Source organism: Carlito syrichta, unplaced genomic scaffold, assembly GCF_000164805.1.
Source record: "Carlito syrichta isolate Samal-C Ts95f unplaced genomic scaffold, Tarsius_syrichta-2.0.1 Scaffold304711, whole genome shotgun sequence".
In the NCBI taxonomy this organism is placed as follows: domain Eukaryota; kingdom Metazoa; phylum Chordata; class Mammalia; order Primates; family Tarsiidae; genus Carlito; species Carlito syrichta.
In genome coordinates this window covers 638,038-662,885 of record NW_007248807.1, presented here as the reverse complement: position 1 = coordinate 662,885, position 24,848 = coordinate 638,038, and the positions used below count along the sequence as shown (strand labels likewise).

General features: G+C 34.7%; 1 protein-coding gene across 1 annotated transcript in view; it reads left to right on the top strand.

Moving 5' to 3' along the window:
- Positions 1–1,375: 1,375 nt before the first annotated feature.
- LOC103263058 overlaps positions 1,376–24,848 on the top strand; it is a 32,343-nt gene continuing 8,870 nt past the window's right edge. The window contains 2 exon segments of the mRNA XM_021713750.1: positions 1,376–1,572; positions 4,939–5,068. Of these exon segments, the coding sequence (XP_021569425.1) occupies positions 1,376–1,572; positions 4,939–5,068 (327 nt within the window).

Genomic DNA, 24,848 nt, shown 5'->3' with positions numbered 1-24,848 from the left:
TGGGGAAAATTCAATTTGGTTAAATGCAGAGAGAATTCACAAAATCTTAGTGACTAACTTCAGAAAGTAGTCTCAAGATTCTTAGTAATCAAATGTACTTGCTTTGGGCCAGATTTAATTCTTGTCGTTTAAAATGCATGTTTCAAACTGGCCAATCTGAAAATACACATAAGATTCTCTTTGGGGATTTATCTCTGCGTTGAACACTGTTGGTATTCCACTCAGATCCCCTGAGATACATTTACAGCCTCTGTGTAGTTTGCCTGTAACAGCTGGCTTCTACGGCATGCTTCAGATTATTTCTCCTGAGTTAGTGAATCTTTCAGGGCCAGAAGTATTTGGAAGTTTACCTTCACTCAGTTCCTCCAGGCAACCCCATAGCCAATAGCTGACTGGCCCTGGAAAAGAAGCAGGCTCCCTTGTCCTGAGAAGGGAAATGCTCTGCAAAGCTCCCATTGGGATGGGATGGAGGATGGGAATTTGATGGGGAAAACAAAAAAAGGCTTACCTTTGTTCAACTTCTTCCTCTCGGTACTTGATACTTCCAGGTACCCTTGCATGTAAATCTACATCTCCTTGTTGGTTTCTGGGAATCCCAGTATACTCTATTAATGTAATAGCTCTTCAAAAGAAAGAAAATTAATTTCACATATAGATATCGGTGTGAAAACATAGATTATCAACTACATACCTAACAATACAATTAAAAAGATCACATGGCAGTAATTTCAGGAAAGCAAAAGTTGTTCTTTAATAGTTTTACTAAATATAATTAATATTATTTTTTTCAAAGGTAAAAGTAATCATGATTCGTGGATAGAAAATAAGAAGGGTAGGACTCTCTGAACTTATAAAAATGAGTGTTAGTCTCATGCTTGATGAGAAGTAATCACTTGTATGCAATTTATTGTATACAAGGGGTTACTTTCTGTATTAGAATTAGCAACGCACCCCTGTTGTATAATTCCATGATTATTTCTTTTCATGTAGAATTCATCAAAATCAAATACAATACATAAATGAAGATCAGTATCACCAGACTAAAAACGAGATCATTATAATCGTATAAAATAGAAAATAAATTGGTTGAAATATTAGAAAAGCAGTAAATGGCAAGCTCTCCATGATATATTTCAAAATAAATTTGTGACGTTTGAAGTTTGTATTTCCTGGATTTATCAAAGCAAGCCTTTAAAAAATATAATTTCTCTCATTGTTAGAATTCTTATATTTGCAGCAAGTTTGGTTTTTTGTTTGTTTCTGATTATAAAAAAACTAGCTTCTTTAAAACCGATGTCTAGTTATTCATACAGAAGGCTTAACTCATACCACAGATATTAATAAAAGCTTTTTCAAGACTTGAACATCTCTGAAAATGATCTGTATTGTTGCGGGAAAACAAATCAGAGAGACTGTGACACCGAGCTTGATAAACAGAAAGCTGCACTTATTCCTGGAACGCCGGCGTTTGGCCCAGCGGACTCCAGTCGCAAAGGCTGGACCCCGATCGCAGTCGAGTCTCAGCTTATATAAGTTTTACATTGGCTTTGTGGGGAAGGGGCATTTCGTGGTGTAAGTTTTGTACTTCTTGTAACAATAGCACAAGCTTTTGGTTTTGCTCGCAGGCACAGAGCAAGGCGTTTTGCGTTAACAAACTGGAACATTTTCATTGCAATATATGTTTTGAAGCGTTTTCTAAAAGCTCCTTACCACAGTGTGAGGGAGGACCCCAAATGAAATTTAGTTACAAAAAAAATCAGTATTTATTCTTACATGTTTACATTTCAGTCATCTTCAAAATATTCTCCATTTGATGCACTGTACCTATCAAGACACTTTTTTCACTGTTTAAAGCAGTTTTTGAACTCATCAGTATTGATGCCTTTGAGTACTTCTGCTGTTTTTTTGTTTCACCTCTTCCACATAGACAAAGCGTTTCCTTTTGAGGACTTTTTTAAATCCAGAGAAACAAAAAGTTAATCAGGGTGAGGTCAGGAGAATAGGGACGCCGGGGCAAAGGGATCATGCTGTTTTAGGTCAAAAACTGTTGAACGCTCAGTGCGGTGTGGACAAGGGCACTCGTAATTCACCCATCACAAAAAATAGTGAAAGAATCTCCAAAACAAACTCACTGAAGCTGAACACAACCTTTCATAACAACGCTAGCTGGTACACTGAGGCTGAAGAGTTCTGAGAACACTTACCTAACGGGGAAGCCTATACTACAAGCCCATCCTCCCAAGGATAATTCCGGATATTTTGGGTCCCCCCTGTTATATATCTGTCCTTTTAAAATATTCTAAAATGGTATGACTAAAAAGTATTAGTGATCTAACTATTCATATTTCCTTAGGCATTTATAAGCGACAACAACAAAAAAATGACATCTCTAGTCACACAAATAAAATCTGCTGCAGAAGTAATTGAGAATAAGGCAACCTAGTGAAAAAATGCTCTTACTTTAAAATAATGGATTTTCTACTAACTTACTTACCAAATAAGGACATAGAGAAATGAGAAGGGGTGAGAAGTTTTCCTCTCGAAATTATGCATTGTTAGAATCAGACTATATTACTATAAATCATTGGATGATGTAGGTATATACCAAGCTTCCCATGGGGGATAATTAAAGGAAAAAACAGGTATGTTGCTCCTATATTTATGATAAGAAAAAAAATGCATGAACATGAGAAGTAAATACTGTAATTCCTATTTTTCAAATCAGGAAATGAGGTTTAGCTGTAAGTAAAAAAAAATGCAGGCATTAACTCATTAACTTCTCTTATAAAGCATGCCTGCAATCTTGACATTTTGTCAGGAATGAAGTGTTGATCCCTGAAAAATAATGACATCTTTAAAAACAAAAATCTTTATTTATTTATTTTAAAAACAGAGTCTGATTACATTGCCCACACTGGTCTTGAACTCCTGGCCCCAAGTGACCCTCCTGCCTCACCTTCTGGGTAGCTGAGATTACAGGTGTGAGACACTGCATCTGACCAACCACATTTTCTTTCTCCTCGTTTTGCTCATAGGCAGAAGGAGAAGTAGAGAGGCCATCAGAACAGCAAGATTTGTTCTACAGAAATGAATAAGATCAGTTCTTGGAAGCCATGTCAGGTTTTTTCAGATTTTATGCTCTGGTGACCTCAAGTTTATGTGGACTTCTCATAAAGTCACAGAGAAAAAAACAACAGTAGGTAGAACATTCCAAGGAGCACAGGTCAGCACCCTCACAAAGACCTGTATGGAAGCAAAATTCATGTAATATTCTTACCAAAACAATCCCCTCTTTAGAGACACATTTTAGAAATGATTTTTTATTATTATATATTGTTTATATTGGTTATCCACTTGCCTTTTCATCCAATGTCATATGGAACAGAGGTTAGCAAACATTTTCTGCAGTGGACCATGTAGTAAAGATTTTAGAATGATATGTATTCTTGTTTTAGTAGTAAATATTTAAAACTGTAAAATATACAATCAGTTTGTGAGCTATGCAAAAATAGGCAGCAGGCCAGATTTGGCTATAGGACCATATTTTGCTGACCTCTGACATAGAACATGAAAAACTAAGCAGAAATCTTATCTGGATAATACATCCTCCAAAAGACTGAATTTGAACATGAATCAAGCCTTAAGTTGTTTCTATTTAAGAAGGGCTGAGTTTCCTTTTGATACCAGCATTTTAACATAATATATGAGAAAGGATGAATTGTGGTGAATATTTTTGGTGGGTTCTCCCAAACAGCCATATTACACCAGATGCTTGTTCTAGTCCAGCTGTGTAATTCCGTCTTCCCTGACAATGATCAAGTAAGGGATGAAAATGCTGCACAATTATAGTCAATAGGATATATGGGAAGTTTACTTAGAGGCATTAGAGAAATATATTTTTTTTCCTAAGAAAGAGACGAAGGAAAGAAATTACTCTCTTCATTCTCTAAATATGGCCTTATATGAATATGAGATGTGATGCCAGGAACCACTGCAGCCATCCTGTTACCAGCCTGAATTTGAAACCAACATGAAGGATGGCATACCAAAAAATATAATATTATTTAGCTGGTTCTGCCCACTCACCATCCAGATCCTAGACCACCCACAGATTCAGACCTTTCCCAAACCTCTTTCTCTACTATTTCTGATTTCCAAAATTATTTTGTCTTTTTGTCACTATGGCCTTATCTTTTTAGTTTTAATCTATTTTTATTGGTGTTCAGAGCTATTTAAATCTTTGTTGCTAATAACTAGGTCTTTTAAATGTAGCTTCTATGTATTCTGTGAGTACTTGAGGAAGAATCAGAGAAGTTTCCAAGTATGACCTATGTGAACATCTTGACCTCAAGTGTCTAGATTTTTCTGTAGATCTAGCTTTCAAATGCAGGTGATTAAGTTGGCCTCTTGCACCAGTTTGTGGCATATACAGGTCAATCTGTGGATGGTGTCAGTCAACTAAGTGCTCATTTGACCATAGTGGTAGAATGATATGGTGAAATAAGGTATGACTGTAGTTGAGCTAGACAATGCAAAGAAAGGACAAAAGAAAACATCTGTGGCTGCTTTTGTTAGAAATGTGCAATATTATGGAAACATCCCTAAATAGATCTATTGAGGGCTATTCTAAGAGACAGAGATATTCTCCAGTGCAGGAGAAGTGACTAAGTCTTCTGCCACCAAACCTAGGGAACACCTCTGCTGTATTACAGAATTGTATGTCTGGAGATCTATTGGCTTGAAATATGAATGTAGGGTTCACAGCATAAGAGAAGCAACCAAACCAGGAGGTATAATCCTATATCTGGGGCTACAAAAAAGAAGAAAGTTAACGTGTAAGTGGAGAATTCCCAGGAAGTGGCTGAGAGGTTAGAGGAATATGTTCTTGAGGTACACAGGATAATTTAGTTGTTGAGGGGAAGTTAATTTTAACCCTAGGTTCATTTATCTTCCTTATAATTCTGTATGTATTCCTGCTTACTTGTGCTTTGTAGTTATGTTCCATCAGACTGAATTAAACACAACTGAAAATGAAGGAAATATCCCCCACCCTCACTACTCCTGCCAGGTAAGAGTATAGCACTTTCTGCCAAGTCTCCTAAGTAAATAAATTGTACTGAGCCTGAGCTCTTGGATTTGAACAACCATTTCCAAAATACTACTATCAACCTGTCATTGAAGTGGGGGCAAGTAGCCCTTCTTATCTGGCAAGTATGAAAGAATGCTGGATGAATTAATTTTACTACTGCTATATCTCACGGGAGTGAGTTAAGCCCATAAAAAAAAAAAAAGTGTGGGCTGATTAATTCTTTGTGTTTATTGGCAGGACATTCCTAAGATATTCCACCACATACTCCCTAGGTTTATATTATGTTGGAGATGTCTAATATGGTTTTAAAATCCATTATTCAGGAATAGAGGAGAAAGTCTACATCTTTTATGTGCCAGGTCATGAAAGAAAGTGATCATTGAAAAAATACAAGCAGCCTTTGTCCTAGGTAAGTTTTGCATGAAATTCTGCATGCTGGAATTTGAAATTGCTTTGGGAACCAGCCAGGCAACAACCCATGGGGTGACAGGACAAAATAAAAGAGGACATGTATGTGTTATGTACATTTAATATGTCATGAGTCCCATCTAAAGTAATTCTGAATGTGTAACCACAAGGTCATTTCCAAACAATTTCAAAAACGCTATTTATATTTCATGGATAAAGAATACTAGGCTACAGATATGATTTATATTGCATTTCAGAGAGTGAGATATTGGTACTGGAAACTCAAATATGATGGCCAACCAAATCAAATTGAAATATTTCTACCATCATTATATTATCATAAAGAAATTAAGCTATTAAATAATTGTGGATAAATTAAGCAGCTGATTGGCATTTCAGAACAATGCTTTCATTCATTCATTTCTTAATTCATTCCTTTAACAAGATTGAGTGTTTACTATGTGTGAAGCCCTGTGCTTAATGCTGTGAATACAGAGGTAAACAGTCCTGAAACTCATGTAATTTATATTCTAGTGTATTTTATACACCCAAAGTTATGATTTTGAATATGCATAGTAATAGTATATATAATGTAAGTCAGAAAACATAACTAGTATTTCAGAGTTTAGGTAAAGAATGATTCAATCCTAAAATATGGTAATTAACATAGTAAGATATTGTAGCTCCACTGATCAATTTTTCTTGCAACTTTATTGTGAATATTTTGTATATTTCTCTTGCTTTAGATTTTCAAATAATGTAATAGATGTGTGTAATACAAAAAGTGGGCTTTAAAAAGCAAGGATTCTTCTATAAAATAATACAAACTAAGTAAATGTTTTTACTTTATATATTACAGTCATATTTATTTTTCATACATTAGGATTCTATAAGTAATCCTTGACTCGCTTATATTCTTCAGTCCTCCTCCTCTGTACAACAAATCCAACCTAATGACTCTGTATTCTTAATATATCTCAAATCCAGCACTTCCTCTCCATTCCCACTGCTACTGTCTTATACCAGGTCACTGTAATTTTTTCCTGGAGTAATAAAACAGTCATTGTATATGTTTCCTGTTTTTGTTCTGGATGTGTTCTTCCTTCCTTCCTTCCTTCCTTCCTTCCTTCCTTCCTTCCTTCCTTCCTTCCTTCCTTCCTTCCTTCCTTCCTTCCTTCCTTTCTTCAGTTGGAGTCTTACTCTGTCGCCCAGACTGGAGTGCAGTGGCCACTCCCAGCCACCGCAGCCTCGACCTACTGGGCTCCAGCGATCCTTCCGCCTCAGCCTTCTGAGTAGCCAGAATTACAGGCATGCACTACCACACGCCTGGTTGATTTTTTGATTTATTGTAGAGATGAGGTTTCGCTGCCCAGGCGGGTCTCGAACCCACGGGCTCAGGCAATCCACTCACCTCAGCCTCCCAAAGGCGCGGGATTACAGGCTGAGTCACCGAGCCCGGCTGGATGTGCTCTTAATTTATCTTCACATGCCATGCAGGGTACATTCTGAAACCCACATTTGTTTCCTTAGTAAACTCTCCAGTGGGTCTCCAATGCATGCAAGATAAATTACAAAATCCTTTAACATGGCATTCAAGGCCATTGCTAACCTATTCTCTGCCTGCTTTGGGAACTTCATCAAGCACCACTGTTCCATCTAATACTCCACACTCTCTTCTTATTAAGTCCCTAACTAACCCCAACACTTCTCCTTATTTATTATTCCTTGTCCTTTGTAATGTTTTCTTTTCTCCTGATTGCCCTTATTCATCCTGTAAAATATCTCTTTATTTTCAGAACTTAGTTGAACCACTTTCTTCTCACACCTTTCCAAGAAACACCAACTCTCCTAATCCCTATTGCAAAGTGATGGTAGCTACTTCTTCTGGGTTCCAGTAACAACTACTCCAAATCTTTATGACTGGTCGCTAAGTATCTGCTCCACCTATTAATCCATCAAGCTTCTCAAGAATATGAACAAGCTTGAATTCACAATTGTTTTCCCAATGTCTTGCACAAAGTCCTGACACGTGAAATTCAGTTCCTAGTCATCTAAAAATAAAAACAAATGAGCAAATGCATAAATATCAAACCCTGTTCATTTTAAATATACCAGTAATGGAAGGAACTCAAATGTCTCCATGGAATATACTAAAAAGAATGCTTTAAATGTTGAATAAAGAAATAAATTTCTGCTTGAGAAGAGATCCAATATCCTTTGCTTTTCTGACCTGTAACAAAATGTGCTGTTTTACTGTAAATAATTTACATTTCACTCAAGAAAGACAAAGAGATGTGTCATTTTTGGCAAATTAAACTACAGATTCAAAAATATAGAAAAGTTAAGAAGGAAGGATGGTGGATGAATGGGTGGGTGGGAGGGAGGGAGGAAGAAAAATAGATAGAAACTCCTAGTACTTTAGGCTACATCTTCTTGATAAATCTATTTAGTTAACAAGCATGAACAAATATGCATGCATTTAGCCCTCAACGCTGTTGCAGTCATTTGCACTTGCTAAACCTAATATCCTGTTAAATTTCTCCCTGTGGTACACAAGCAAAAGTCTCCTCATAACTATATATATTCTCTTAGAGCCTCTATCCATCACTGATCCTAGCTTCTCCAAACATCTACAACAAATTTGGAGGTACAGGTAAATAATCTTTCAATTTGTCTTTCATTCATTTCTTCAAAAAGGCAGTTCCTGAACACCTTACGGATAGCACGTATAAATATACCCAAAACTCCAGAGGTGCAAAGGATGCTAGAAAAGACAGAAATAAGAAAAGACACAATTAAAGAATGTTAAAAGTGTGAAATAAATGTATAAGCAAATTGCTTAGGTATTTTAAGGAGCAATATAGCATAGTCTTATTTTACTCAGTTTTTTAATATTATTATTTTACTACAGTCGCCTATACTGTGCACTGTTTTACATTTCCAAGTGAGTCTTTGCGACCAGTCTCTGACACAGCACGCTTTTTCCTTAGAGAATGGGTCAGTGTAAACTACTTTTAATTGTGGTCCATTTTTTCTGTCTTTCTATCTTCCCTATTGAATCTGAATTTCAAAACAAGGCTTTCCCATCTTGGTCCTCCTCTTAAACACAATTCAATCATTATTTTAAAATTAATGAATGTGTTACTTTAATTCTGATAACAACCTGATGATAAAAGGAATCACTAGACTTTAATTACTGGCACCAAAATTGAGCCACAAACGAACAAAGTAACTTAAGCACAGTCAATGCATAGTAGAGACAAGGATTCAAACCTTGATTCTATTCCTGCTGCCCACCTTAAAGTCAGTAGCATCATAAACAGACCACTGTTAGCAGATTCTCTTTTATTTTCCTTGACATAGTGAACTAATTGTAGAAGGAAAAAAGTAAAACAGCAACATGTTGCATTATTTTAACAATTATTCAGTGAATGTCATTTTATTCTGTTTATTGCTCAGGCATTATATTATCACATTTTTACATTGATATAAAAAATTAAGTAGACAGTTATATCGGTTTGAGGCCTAACCCCAAAGTACATAATTAGTCAATTAAAAAATTAATTTCATGCAATTTACTGAAATTTTAATGATGTCTAATAGAATGTCAATGGAAATCAAATTAGAAATTCTAAAATGTTACTTGAAAAAGGCAAATAATCAGTATATGTGCCTATGAACATTTCAAGTGAGTAAATGTCTTTTTAAAAATACATTCAGCAGGGGTTAGAGGGGTAGAGGGATGACTAGGCAAAGCACAGAAGAATTTAAGGAAAATGGAACTACTCTGTAAGGTACTGTGATAAAGGATACATGTCATTACACATTTGTCCAAACCCATAGAATGTACAACAAAGAGTGAACGCTAATGTAAACTATGGTCATCTATAACCAAAAGAGAGAGACCCACAGAAGAAACCAACCCTACCGACAACTTGATCTTGAACTTCTACCCTCCAGAATCGTAAAGAAATAAATTGCTATTGTTTAAGCCACCAGTTTGTGATGCTTTGTATGAAAGCTTTACTAAAATAATGCAGAAATAAATGTATCCAGAAATATGTGTTGATAAAGCAAAACTTTCTCCATTGAATTGGCTGTGTGTCTTTGTCCATATATGTGTGGATTTATTTCTGGATTCTATATTCTGTTCCACTGATCTATTTGTCTGTCTTTAATCCAGTACAAATGGCTTGATTAATGTGGATTTATATTAAGTCTTGAAATCAGGTAGCACTAGTCCTCCTTCTTTTGTTTTTCTTTTTCAGAGTTGTTTTAATTATTCTAAGTCTATTGCATTTCCATGGGAATTTTAGTATCAGGTTGCCAATTTTTCCTTAAAGCTTTCTGTCAGATTTTGATTGGGTTTGCACTGCATGTTTTGATAATTTGGGAAAGAATTGGAATCTTAACATATTAAGTCTTCTAAGCCATAAAAGATACTACTACAAGTGGTAGAAACAAAAATCTATATATTTAGGTCTTCAGTTAATTTCAGCGATGTTTTGTACCTTTTTAGTGTACTGATCTTTACAGTTGTTATATTTCTCCTTAAATAGTTATTTTTATTATATTTCAGTGGTCTTTTAAAATTTTATTTTTGATTGTCAGTCATTTATATACAGAAACATATGAATTTATATATTGCTCTTGTATTCTTCAATTTTACTAAAATTGTGTTAGCTCTAGAAAACTTTTTATAGATTTCTTTGAATTTTTCATAGATAATCTCGGCAATGGTTCCTGCATAATGAACATTTGAATACCTAACCCTGAATTGTACCCCACATATTTAAAATAAAAATTTTTTTAAATAAAAAGAAAATGAAGGCAGTTTTAATTCTTTCTGTTCATTTAGATGCTTTTATTTTATTTTTCCTATTTTATCATTAATGGGTAGAATCACCATTATAATGTTGTATACAAGGGTAAGAACAGCCAGTCTAAGGAGTAAGATTTTGCTTGTGATAGCTTTTGAGGAAGTTTCCTGCTTTTCCTGGTTTGCTGTAAGGTTTTTTTTTTTTTTTGAGTTGGAGTCTCACTCTGTCACCCAGACCCACTGGGCTCCGGCGATCCTTCCTCCTCAGCCTTCCAAGGAGCTGGAACTACAGGCGCGCACTACCACACCCGGCTCATTTTTGATTTATTGTAGAGATGAGGTCTCACCAAGTTGCCCAGGTGGGATCTCGAACCCACGGGCTCAGGCAATCCACTCACCTCAGCCTCCCAAAGCGCGGATTACAGGTTGAGCCACCGAGCCCGACTTTTCTTTTTTTTAGCAGAAATGGATGTTGCATTTTGTCAAATGTTTTCATCTACATCTATTAAAATAATCATTTTTTGGTTTATTAATATGATATGTTACATTGATTAACACATGTCAAACCCAATTTACATTTTTAAAATAAACTCCACTTGGACACGTGTAGTGAATTTGTGCAATATTGGATCTGAATTGCTAATGTGCTTTGTTAGAAATTTTGCATCTCAGTATGTGAAGGCTATTCCTCTATAGTTTGCTTTTTTTGTAATGTCTTAGTCTGATGTTGTTATAAGATAATACTAGCAAAATAGAATGAGTTAAAAAGTTTTCTATCCTTTTCCGTTTTCTGCAAGAGTTTATGTCAAATTATTTTATTTCTTCCTTGAATATTTGATTAAATTCACCAGTGAACACATTCTCCCCTGGAATTTTCTTTGTGAAAAGGTTTTTCAATTACAAATTCAACCTTTTAAAATGGATATAGGCTATTTAGGTTAAATATTTCTTCATGAGTGAGCTTTGGTAGTTTTTGATTTTCAACAAATTTGCTCATGTTGTCTAACATTTCAAATGTATTGGCATAAAATAATAAAGAACAGTCCATTATTACCCTTTAAATATATTTAGATCTATAGAAATTTCATATTTCTGTTCCCGATAACTGAAGCTTGTGTCTCTTCTTCTTCTTCTTCTTCTTTTTTTTTTTTTTTTTTTTTTGGTCTATTTGGCTAAAATTTATAAATGTATTGTTTTTTTTCAAAGACTCGAGTTTTTGCTGTCATTAATTTTCTTTGTAATTTGCCTGTTTTCCATTTTATTGATTCTCTCTTCTGTATAAATTTTATTTCTTTACTTATTTTAGATTAAATTTTCCTTTTGTCTCTAGTTCCTTAAGGTGGATGTTAAAGTCATTAATTTGAGCCTTATTTTTCTAATATGTGATGACAGTGATATTTTATAGAATAATATAATATTTACACGAGGAAAAAATCTTTCTTTAAGTACTTACTTAGTAGTTTTGTTCAAATTCTGATATGCTATACCCTGTGATTGAAATATTTGTCCCCTCCAAAACTCATGTTAAAATTTGGTTGCCATTGTGACTTTTGAGAGGTAATTTTTCTGTATGGTTACTGTCCTCAGTATTCGCTTTATTGTCGTGGGACTGGATTTGTTCTAAAAGGTCAAGTTCAGGTCCCCCTTAGGTCTATCTCTCTCTCTCACTCTCTTGTCTTCTACCATGCGATTACACAGTAAGAATGCTTTTGCAAGATGCCAGCACCTTAATATCAGATTTTCCTGCTTCCCATACGGTGAGCCAATACATTTCTGCTAATTATAAGTTACTCAATCTCAGGTATTCTGTTATAACAACACAAAACAGACTAAAACACAATGCTTTCATTTTTATTCAACTCTAAATATTTTTCTATTTTTCCTTTGATTTTTCTACTTAACTCATGGGTTATTTAGAAGTGTATAGTTTAGTTTTCAAATATGCATGGATTTATTTTAGGTATCTTTCTGCTATTGATTTCTATTTAATGCTACTGTATTTTCTTTTAACTTCATATGTTCATAAAATATTTACATATCTAATAATATTTAAGTACATAAAATAACTTGAATGCTTGTAAACTTATTGAAATTTGCTTTATAGTCTATAACATGGACTATCTTGGTAAATGTTGAATGAACATTTGAAAAGAACAGGTATTCTTATCCCAGTTCTCACATAATTTAATCGAGGTGAACCTTTGCTCTATTAAGTATCTAATTCTCCAAAGTAATTAACACTTCTGTCCCACACTGAGGAAGCATAAACTTTAAAATGACATGAAATTAAAATAAATTGATCTCTTTTCTGTTATGTTGCTTAAGTATAACAACTTATGGGAAAAATATAGATTATCACACTTTGTAAGTTATAGCAGAAATTTTACACACACAGACAGAGGAGCGAGTGAAAGAAACAAAAAGCAGAAGGAATTGTGCACTTGACAGTTTCTTCTCCTAAATGCCATTTCTCTAGATGGGATTTCAGTGCATGTAAAGTTCATAGGGTACAGAACCTTTAGGAATTTTACATTGCTATTGTAAAATAGAATGTTTTCTCTTTTAGACCACTTAAAAAGATTACCTAAATCAAAAGGCTGTACAAACATAAGCAATCATATATTTAATCATATTTTTAAAAATACAGTATGTAGAAGAAACCATACTGGATTTTTTTCAAGTTTTCCGGTAATGAGTTCAAGATGCCTTAACCACATGTCACTGAATCCTTGCAAATTCAGGATTGTCTGTAGGACAACAGACTTGCACTTTCAAAGTATGTTTTCTTTCAAGAGGCCTCAGAACTCTAAGACACTCCCCACCCTTCATTCCATGGAATGACTCACCATGGGTGGGGAGTGTGGGATATCACCATTCATAAGCCCACCAATGCGGTCTTGGCAGTTACAAGATTCTACTGACAAAATGGCACAAAACACAAGGAAACCATGACTTTATGTTTTTATGCTACACAAAAACTATTCTTGCTAAAAAATATTGCACAGATTTGAAAATCTTAGAAGTTCATAAAATATATTTTGATGCTTTTTGCTTTACATAAATGTTTATATTTGCAGTTTTTCAGAAAATATCAGTAATAAACTTTATTTACTGGAAATCAGAAGTATCCCCTATGGCCACCAAACCAAACTCATCCATATTTTAAGATTTTTAATTGTATATTAAATCTGTCAAACCAATTTATTATTCATAAATGAAAAGGTCATTTTCCTGATATGTTAGAAAAAGGAATCACAAAATAATACTGGACTAACCTACTTATTCTTTGACTTAACTAGAAATAACATCAATAATTGGTATTCCTTCATCTGGTGATAAACAACAACTCTTAAAATTGTGGCAAAAAATAAAATGTTTATATTAATCTAGTTCACACTCAAAAAGTCAATTAAAGAAAACTGTAGTCAGGTATACTCCATGCTAAGGAATAAAAAGACCAAGAGTGAAATTTCAGATTGTTCTCTTGTATTTTTTATAGATTTCTCCAAAACTTGGCATATGATATTTATAGTGTTTATTAATTAGGATTTTTTTTTACATAAATAGAAAAATAACATAGCATTAACAATTAAGGATCTGTTTGATTTTAAGTGTTCAGTCAATAACATTCATGTTTTTCCTATTCAGTATAGAAATAGCTGAAAGGGAGCAAGAATCAAAGGGCATATGGGGATGTATGTGTGTCATACATAATATCGATAAAAGGCAGATCAGAGTTGGCAAATATGCATAGTCATAATTGCACTACTAATACCATAACCTGTAATTTAACTTATTCCTCAAACTTTTGTCCTCCCCCTTGGGGAAATACCTGTCCTGTAAGACTGATGTGAATATAACAAGAGGTTTCAAAAAAGACAGAGCTAAGCTCATTGAGTTTGCTTTGCTATCTTTCAACAAATTGTGAAATAGATATTAATTTTCATCCCTAGTATATAAATGTAGAGATTTAATCATGATAGTTTGAAAACTGTAAGACACCTGTTATTTTAACCTTGAAACTCCACTTTCAACAGGACACAGAAACTGTAAGTAGAGAATAACAATATTTGATTTTCCTTTATAAGTAAAGACCTTTAACAGAGGTTCTACATTATGAAAAGTGAAATTTTATAACCAGAAAGATCTTAGTGATAACAAATATCATCTCCCTAACAAATAAGGAAACTGAAGCTCAAAAAAGTTAAGTGACGTGCCCAACTTTCCCCAAGCTATTAGTGACAGAAGTGGAGATGAAACACATGCCTCTTGAGTTACATATTTTATTGAGTGGTTTACCTTACATTACCTTTCACATCAAGCTCTCCACTGACTTATTCATTGGGGGAAAAAAGACATTTCTGGGCTTTTAGAATAATCTCTCTTTGTTAGGCTGATTCACTTTTGGCCATATTTCTTTATATCCTCAGCATGTTCATACTTTACAGAGTTCCGATGGGCCAGCTTCCAGTGGGTGTCAGAAACATGGGCAAATGGGACTCACAAAACTAGCTGTTCTTAATAGCCACTTCCAAGAGAGCTTCAGGCCATTAAAAATCACATATTATGTTTTACTGGGCACAGAGCCAGTTTGTTCCAAAATTAGTGTATTATCAAAACCCAGGTCCTAGTTAACACTTTAGGAAATTTTTCTCTTTTCCTCTCTTATTCTACATCTCCAAGTAAACTTGAAATAACAGACTGATTGTAAAGAACCGTTAATTAAAGAATTTATTTAAGGGCTAGCCTTTTATGCACTTATTACAAATAATAACTTACTTGCCTGAATTTAATTAAAGAAAAAATAGTTACTTAAACACAAAAACTATTGTTTATACCTGTGCAATTAGTGTGTATGTGTGGGTGTGCGCACGTGTGTGCGGTGTATGGACCATGAAACAGCAAAGCAAGTAAAACTTAAGCTTCAGGGGTGCTCACTTGAGCTGGCCCCTTCCAATACCCCGGGAAAGGCCCAGCAATGGATTAACATGGCCATGCGGTGGATTCACATAGCCATATGTTTTTTAAAAATTCTCAAAAGTGAGTTATTTTTACTCTGCTTGGTTAAGAGGGCCATGTATTTTTGCTCCCATTTAATTTTCATTACCCTTCACCTTGTGTAGAATTCACAGGTTAAATTATCCATTAATAATCTTTGGTTTTCCTAATATAAAGGCATGATGCCACTTCCCGGCATTTGATGTAATTTTTTACATTTCTAATTTTTATCTTAATGCCTTCTATTGACCAAACTGGACTCCTCTGTTTTGAATATAAATTTTTTATGTTAATTATTTGGCCTAAAAGATCCTCATCCAATCATCCAATCACATTTGTACCCATTCTTATTAACTTTCTCTTTTTTTCTGTTTCAGCATGAAATGCTGATATTGGTGAAGGGGACATAGATATAACAATAAACCACTGCAACAATGCTGAGCCTGAAACTGGTTAGTGTCAAATCAGTTTAATCACTTAGTCATTGCATAAAGAAACAGAAAATATCCAGAAATCACTGAAAATTCATATAAGAAAAAGACTTAATGGAATTTTTTTCTAAATTCATTTGTAACCGTTGCCTTGCTAAGTTGTGGTTTGGCCATGTGCTCTTAAGCTTTGGCCCCCTCCCCTAACTTGGGGAGGTGAATCCCCTCTTTCTCTCTCTCTCCAATTTACTTTATAAATAAACTATATTTTTAATCTAAAAAAAATCAGTTGTATTAATAAGCTTTTCATAATATGACCACTAAAAATTTGTGAAGAAGAAAGAAACTTTATAGAACCACTATCAATGTGTTCAAAAAGTTTATTCAGCCCAGTTAGAGGAAAGATTGGATTATTTTGTATTCTCTTTGTTGAAAAGGATATTAAAAATTAGGATAATAGGAAGCAATAAAGCTGTATGTCATTACAAAAACATAGGAATATGTGGATTATCAACGTATGTCTGGGAGTTACACATAAGAGGTTACATTATGTAGCTTTTCTGAATTTTTAAAATTATTTTATTTTATTAAAGAGATGTAGGATACGAGTCAGGATTAGGTACATAAGCAATCTACGTGCAGGTGAAGTTTGGACTTCCAACTGGTCCTCACTTCCCCTGGTTTAGGACCAAGGAATCTTTGTATTGTTACACCCCGCTCCCATCCCCCCACTCCCTCCCTCCCACAGGCAGTGTCCCAAGACTGCTGATCCTTCCCTTAGCCTATTGTGATCAATGCTTAGGTCTCACTTATGAGTGAGAACATGTGGTATTCAGTTCTTTGTTTCTGTGATAGATCACTAATTATGATTTTCCCCACCCCATCCAATCTAGTGTAAAGTACATGATTTTATCCTTCTTTATGCTGCATAATATTCCATCATGTATATGTACCACATTTTCTTTATCCAGTCCACTTTTGCTTGGTAGCAGGGTTGGTTCCATGTTTTTGCTGTTGTAAATAGCAATAAACATGCATGTGCAGGTATCTTTTTTTGTTGAATAATTTATATTGCTGCAGGTATATTCCCAGAAGAGGAATTGCTGGATCATATGAAAGGTCAGTTGCTATTTCCTTTAGAAATGGTCACTTTATTTATTTATTTATTTATTTATTTATTTATTTATTTATTTATTTATTTATTTTGGGTTGAAGTCTCACTCTGTCGCCCAGGCTGGAGTGCAATGGCACGCTCACTGCCACCCCTGTCAACCTGCTGGGCTCCGGTGGTCCTTCAACCTCAGCCTTCCAAGTAGCTGGAAATACAGGTGTGCACTACCACACCCAGTTAATTTTTGATTTATTGTAGAGATTTTGATTTATTGTCTAGCCAAGTTGCCCAGGCTGGTTTCCAACCTGATGGCTCAGACAATCCACTTGCCTCAGTCTCCCAAAGTGCTGGGATTACAGACTGAGCCATTGAACCTGGCTGCCAAAGTATTTTTTATAGAGGCTGTACTAGTTTGCATTCCCACCAACAGTGTAGAAGCGTCCCCTTTTCTCTGCACTCTTGCCAGCACCTGTTATTTGCTGGTTTATTAATGATAGCCATTGTTATTGAAGTTAGGTAGTATCTCAATGTGGCTTTGATTTGCATTTCTCTGATGATTAATGAGGCTAAGCATTTTTCATGTATCTGTTGGCTTCTCATGTGTCTTCTTTTGAGAAGTATCTATTCATGTCCTCTGTCCATTTTTTAATACAGCTATTGTTTTTTTTCCCCCTTTTAGCTCATTTGAGTTCCTGGTAGATTCCAGTTGTTAGGCTTTTGCCAGATACACAATTAGCAGATTTTTCCCCCCTCAATCTGTGGGTTGTCTCCCTGCTCTCTTGATAATTTCTTTTGCTGTGCGAAAGCTTTTCGGTTTGATGAGGCCCCACTTGTCCATCTTATTTTTTTATGGCATTCACTTTTGAGGATTTAATCAAGAATTAGTTGTCTACTCCAATGTGCCTAAGAATGTTTTCTGCATTTTATTCTAGGATTTTTCTAGCTTGAGGTTTTGCATTTAGGTCTTTGACCCATTTAGAGTTTATTTTTGTATATGTGACAGGTAGGGATACTTTTTCATTCTTCTGCATGTAGTAGCCAGTTTTCCCAGCACCGTTTGCAAAGTAAGGTCTCCTTCCCCACTGGTTGTTATTGATGACTTTATTGAAGATGAGTTGGTTGAGAGATTGAGGGTTTACTTCCGGAATCACTGTCCTGCTCCATTGGTCTATATGCCTGTTCTAGTACCAGGCTGCTTTGACTATTGTAGGCTTATAGTAGAATTTAAAGTCTGTTAGCGTGATGCCTCCCATTTTGCTCCTTTTGCTGAGGAATGTTTTGGTTATTTGTGCTCTTTTTTGTTTCCATGTGAATTTCTGTATTGTAGTCTCCAAGTCTGAGAAGAATGATGTTGGTAATTTGATGGGTATTGCGTTGAATCTATACATTGTCTTGGGTAGGACAAACATCTTGGCAATATTGATGCTACCAATCCATGAGCAAGAAATGTTTTTCCATTTGCTTGTGTAGTCTTTTATTTCCTAGAGAAATGCTTTGTAGTTCTCATTGTAAGGGTCTTTCACTTCTCTGATTAGGTAGACGTCGAGGTATTTATTATTTTTTTGTGGCCATTGTGAATGGGATTGTGATTTTTATTTGTTTCTCTGCCTGCTTGTTGCTGGTGTATAGCAATGCAACTGTCAGCCGGGCTCGGTGGCTCAGCCTGTAATCCTGTGCCTTGGGAGGCTGAGGTGAGTGGATTGCCTGAGCCCGCGGGTTCGAGACCCGCCTGGGCAACTTGGCGAGACCTCATCTCTACAATAAATCAAAAATCAGCCGGGCGTGGTAGTGCGCACCTGTAGTTCCAGCTACTTGGAAGGCTGAGGCGGAGCTCAGCAGGTCGAGGCTGCGGTGGCCTGGAGCGGCCACTGCTCTCCAGTCTGGGTGACAGAATGAGACTCCAACTAAAAAAAAAAAAAAAAGTGCAACTGTCTTTGCCTGTTGATCCTGTACCCTGAAACTTTACCAATGTCATTTATCAGTGCAAAGAGGTTTTTAACAAATTTTCTTAGGTTTTCAAGGTATAGGATTATATTGCCCATAAAAAGGGATAGCTTAACTTCCTCTTTTCCTAGTAGGATGCCCCTGATTTCCTTCTCTTGCCTGTGCTCTGAATTTCTTATACATGTGTTATTTATCAGTATTAAACAGAATAGAAAATATTTCTCTATTTTCTGAAAAAAATTGCATTTCATAATTTTTATTCGTGATTTTACATTATTTTTTCTTACAACAACCCACACTCACAAACTGTATAAGTTTTAGTTCCCACAAATCCTTTATCTGCTATGATGCAAAATAGTTCTTAAAATATTTCTAACCTTGGCCGGGCTCAGTGACTCAGCCTGTAATCCCAGCACTTTGGGAGGCCGAGGTGAATGGATTGCCTGAGGCCCACCTGGGCAACTTGGCGAGACCCACCTGGGCAACTTGGCGAGACCCCATCTCTACAATAAAATCAAAAATTAGCCAAGCGTGGTAGTTTGCGCCTGTAGTTCCAGCTACTTGGAAGGCTGAGGCAGAAAGATAGCCGGAGCCCAGCAGGTCGAGGCTGCAGTGGCCGGGAGCGGCCACTGCACTCCAGTCTGGGCGACAGAGTGAGACTCCAACTAAAATATATATATATTTCTAACTTTATGTATTTAAATGGCTAACATTAATTCACAAGGTGGCTATAATATATGTAAGAAGTCATATTTATCATTTTTAAAAATTCAGTAATTTTTAGTTTTGAGGATTTTCATTCATAAAATTCTAAACTAACTAAATCCCAAACCCTTATGATACTTTTCTTTTTTTATTCAAACCAGTTATTTGTTAAAGTCACATAGCTCTCCTTTGGGGTCACTTCTTTCTTTCTTTATCAAAAAATATATCAAAGTAATATTGGCGTAAAAGTTATTTAGCTAGAATTCTTGTTTCAAAATATTTGAATTTGTCTAACTACACATTTCTTTGCAATGTTCTTTAATTAGTTATAAAGTATCTGTCTATTTGAATTCAATTCACTGTTATTATTTTTTTATTTTAAAGATGAGGGGTACAATTCAAACTCGCTATTACTAAGTATTGTTGAATATTATTGTAACATTAAATCACTTAATTCTCAAACTTTCCAAATGAATTATCCTATAACTGTGTTGGGGAAAATATCATTCACTATTTTTAAAAACTAAACAGGTTTTGGCTAAACATACATTTGACAAATATAAGTTGGAAAAAAAAATGAGCTATGCCATTAACTTTTTAAAATTACCTGACAAAAATAAGAAGAGTTAACATTCTTCTCATTATATAGGAATTCTAATAAACATTTAATGATCTTAACTTATTTCTGAGATTTAAAGTGTATTTTCTTTATTAGATTAACAAGTGCTTTATAACAGATATGAGGTTTTTTGTATTATTCTGTTCAAAAATAGCTGCTGTAATACAACTCTTGCACCATTGTTTTCATGCTCCTTAACACATTTAATTCTAAGCCATATTGTTTCTAGTGCTTTGAAAATAAGATTATATTTGACTTGAAATGTTTATTTTGTTATAAAAGTAAAACTTTATTGAATTAATACTTTTAGAGAATAGATATGTTTTCCCATGTACATAAACTCAAAAACAGAATGTTGTCAAATGATTCATATGAAATAAGACAGAATTTTTTTCTGTCAAAATATAAGTAGTGAAAGCAATCAATATTTATATAGTATGTGAAGAGAATGAAATTTTATCCTACTTGCAAGCTATTAACCATCCAAAGTTTAATGGGTGTTGGTGGAAGACATAAGTCTCCTAGGTCAGAGATGAAGGACAATTTATTATTCACAATAATGGCAATGTCATTATTTGCTATCTGGTTCTCAAGCCTCAATTTTCACAGAGCAACACAAAGTCATATGGATGTTTACAGATGCAGTGGGCTACATTACAGGAGAGCATCCCTGAAAGGGAATCTTTCATAAACATACCTGCCCTTTGTTCTGAGAGGAATCACTGTCTCTATTTAACCAGCACTATTTGCTATACAAATATCCTTGAAACCAGGCTCGGTGGCTCAGCCTGTTATCCCGCGCCTTTGGGAGGCTGAGGTTAGTGGATTGCCCGAGCCCGCGGGTTCAAGACCCGCCTGGGCAGGCGAGACCTCATCTCTACAATAAAATAAAATAAAATAAAAATTAGCCGAGCATGGTAGCGCCCGCCTATAATTCCGGCTACTCGGAAGGCTGAGGTGGAAGGATCGCCAGAGCCCAGCAGGTCGAGGCTGCAGTGGCCGGGAGCAGTCACTGAACTCCAGTATGGGCGACAGAGTGAGACTCCAACTCAAAAAAAACACACAAATATCCTTGAAAAGCAAGTCCAGAAAAATGACAGTCACTATTTCTGTTTGTAAAAAGTAACATTCCTTCTCTCAAGAATGTCCTCTCTCTCAATTTTCTTTAATTAACTTAGACTCAAATTTCAAATTTAAACTCAATTACCACTTACTTGAAGAAGTCTTATCGGATTTTGTAAGCAAAGTCCTCCTACTTAGGAGAATGCTAATAAAATTCTCTTAGCTTAAGGTTTTTAGCTTATGTTTCTTTTCTGTTAGCTATAGTGTATACATTCTCATTGGAGAACAGTATTAGAATGTATTAATAATAAACTGTGCATTGATCTTGGACCTCCTAGCTTCTAGAACCATGAGAAATAAATTTCTGTGTTTATAAGTCACCTAGTCTATGATATTCTGTTATAGGAGCCTGAACAGAACAGACTAAGACAGAATGTAAATGACAGGCCATGAGATGATTTTAAAATGAGCAGGTTTATCATGAGCATATGTTACAATATATACAATCTATATTTTATTTAAGAAGGAATAGAAGACATAGACATGGAAGGACAACAATGATAATAACTGCTATAATTTGTTGGTCATCTGCTCTAGCTTAAGTACAGGGTTCAGTGATGGACATATGTTATCTCTAAACAACCCTGACAATTATCACTGTCCCAATTCATGGGAAATACAATCAAAGAAATTATATCAGTAATTTCAGGTCATAGCACCATTAAATCTTAGGGTCAAGAAATGCATGTCTTTAGATATACATTTCTTCTTTTAGTAGGAAAGACTAATTGAGTATAACGAAGAGATTCCAAATTTAGTAATTTAAAGACAAAAGCGAATTTTTTTCCCTTTCTTATGCAGAAGTTCACAAGAAGAATACGTCAGGTGATTTATTAATCATGAATCATACACTTCATTCACAAAATCTTTTCAGATTTTTTTCAAGCAATATATTTATACATCCTTTTTCCTTTTTAAATCATTGTTGTCCTCATTTATTAGCATTATAAATTTAAATTTGTTCCCCACCATGTCCCAGATATTCTGCTGAGTGTCAGAGAAACAACTATAAGCAAAACAAAATAGCAATGGCTAACATTTATATGATATTTCCAAAATACTGTGTACTATTCTAAGCAATTAACATAAATTCATTTATTTATTTATTTTTTACAGAGATTTGAATGCATTTCAGATGGAAATTTAATAATACTTAAACACTAAATAACTTGCCCATGATTATAAACTAGAACTTGGGTTTGAACTTGGTTTTTGGCTCCAGAATCTATGCTCTTTACAGTAGACTTTCTTGTCTCATAGAAGACAGAGTTCAGTGGAAAACATTACAGCATCAATAACTGTACAGATAAACTATAGCTACAAACTGTGATAATTGCTGCAAGGAAGAAATATAGTAACTATTTCAACTTTTAACACTGCTTGAGTAAAAGAGGAAGCATCAGTAAGAGTTAAGCCTTCCAAGCAGAAAGACAATGTAGACAAGGCCTTGAAGCAGGAAGAGCAGAATGCCTATAGGAACTGAGTAAAAGGTTGTATGACATTACAGCTCAAAAATGGAGATCCATGTAAAAAAGGTCAGAGATTTACAAAGAGATCAGATATTGTATCTTTTAAAAAAATATTTAAAAATTTTTTTGTATGTTTTCATGCTAAAGGCAGTTATAATGGCTAATTTTATGTGCCAAATTGATGGGACTAAGAGATACCCAGATGTCTAGAAAAACCTTATTTCTGAGTGTGTCTTTGAGGGTGTTTTTGGAAATATTATTCTTTAAATTAGTAGACTGAGTAAAGAAGATCACCCTCATAAATGTGGGTAGGCATCATCCAATAAATTGAAAACCAAAATAGAACCAAAAAAATGAGGAAAGGGCAAATTTATTTTCTCTTATTGAGCTGAGACATCTATCTTCTCCTGTCCTGGTACATCAGTGCCCCCAATTCTCAGACCTTTGAACTCAGACTGAATTACAATATAAGATTTCTTGCTTCTCAAGTTTGTAAATGGCAGATTATGGGACCTCCTAGCACCATACCATAATTATGTGAGCCAATGCCTGTAATAAAATTCTCTCTCCTCTCTCTCTCTCTCTCTCTCTCTCTCTCTCTCTCTCTCTCTCTCTCTCTCGTCTTTCTCTCTCTTGCTCCTCCCTTCAGAAAGAGAGAGAAAGACATTCTATTGGTTCCATTTTTCTGAAGAAATTTGAAAAGCACAATAATAAAAAATATATACAAATAAATGACATCGTCTGATTCAAATGTTAAGATTCCTTCATTCTGCTATGCATAGCATAGATAAAGAGGGATCACATAGATGTAGATAAAACTTTTAGGAACCCAAAAAAGCAGTATTAGATAAAAGTAGTTTGGGCTAATATGATGGTGATGGTGCAAATGGAGAGATGTTCATGAATTAACAACAAATTAACAGGGTAAAATCAACAGGACTGGAGATTGGTTGAATATGATGGTGAGGAAGAGAAGGGCTGTGTCAGCGATAATGTCTGGTGTTTAACCCTACATGATACCATTCATGAAGCTGGGGAATTTTGCCTTGGAGGGGTCCGGTGTAGAAGTGATTATTATGAGTTCAATTTTGGGTTTATTGGTTTTGTGGTATATTTTAGACAAGCAAATGGACACATCTAGTATAAAATTGAATTATGTAAGCATGACATAAAAATGTAGGAATTTTCTGAATAGATGAAGTTTTAAATTCATGAGTATACATAATATAATGGAAATAACTTACAGAGTGAGAGACAAGAAGGCCTAGTTCTAAGTCTTAATTAATGTAAGACTGGTTGGAATACACAAGAAACTGCTACAGAGAACCTGTCTAGGAATCCGTAGAAGGGGAGAGTTTCACCTTACATGATATACAATCTTTTATGCTATTTAGATATTTAACTGTGACTAAATGCCATTTGCATTAAAATAAAAATGAAAAAAAAATTGATTAGAAGAGTATGACCGGGTAAAGAAGAATAGAAATGAAGAACTGGACAACCTATATCTGATTTATTGTCCAAAATGACATACTTATTTTATCTCACTCACTTTATTGTCTATTCTACACAGCATTGTCAATGTAATCTCTCTTAATTATGCCTATCTCTCTTAAATATGCCTAATCTCTCTTAAATATGTCTGCATGCTGCTATTTAGTCCCTCTTACTTTATGCACATATGTTTTAATAAAACCTAATATAGGATTTTATTATGATAATTATTTTTAGATCAAAAGAACAATCCAATATGAGAATAGTCAAATGATGAATGTTACCTTTTGGCAGTTAATCTGGAAACTTTAGAAATAGCTTTATTAGTGAAGAAATGGTTAACAGAAGAAAGCACGTTATTTTGTCTTTATTGTCAAGGTTTATTGTTAAAGCGTATGCATGGTAGTTCAATAACAATTTTGTTATAAAAGAAACTTTACTCAAATAATTTTTCATTTCTCTTCAATCATGATTATTTTAAAATAGAGCAAATGTCTGCAGAAACAGAAGACTAGACACTACAAAGACAAAGAAGGATGACTGGTTAAAAAAAATAATAATAATGACACAGAAATTAAATCCTAAAGATCACTGTGGAATGTTGGAAAGTGCCCATTGACTCAAGAGTACAAGATGTTTTTG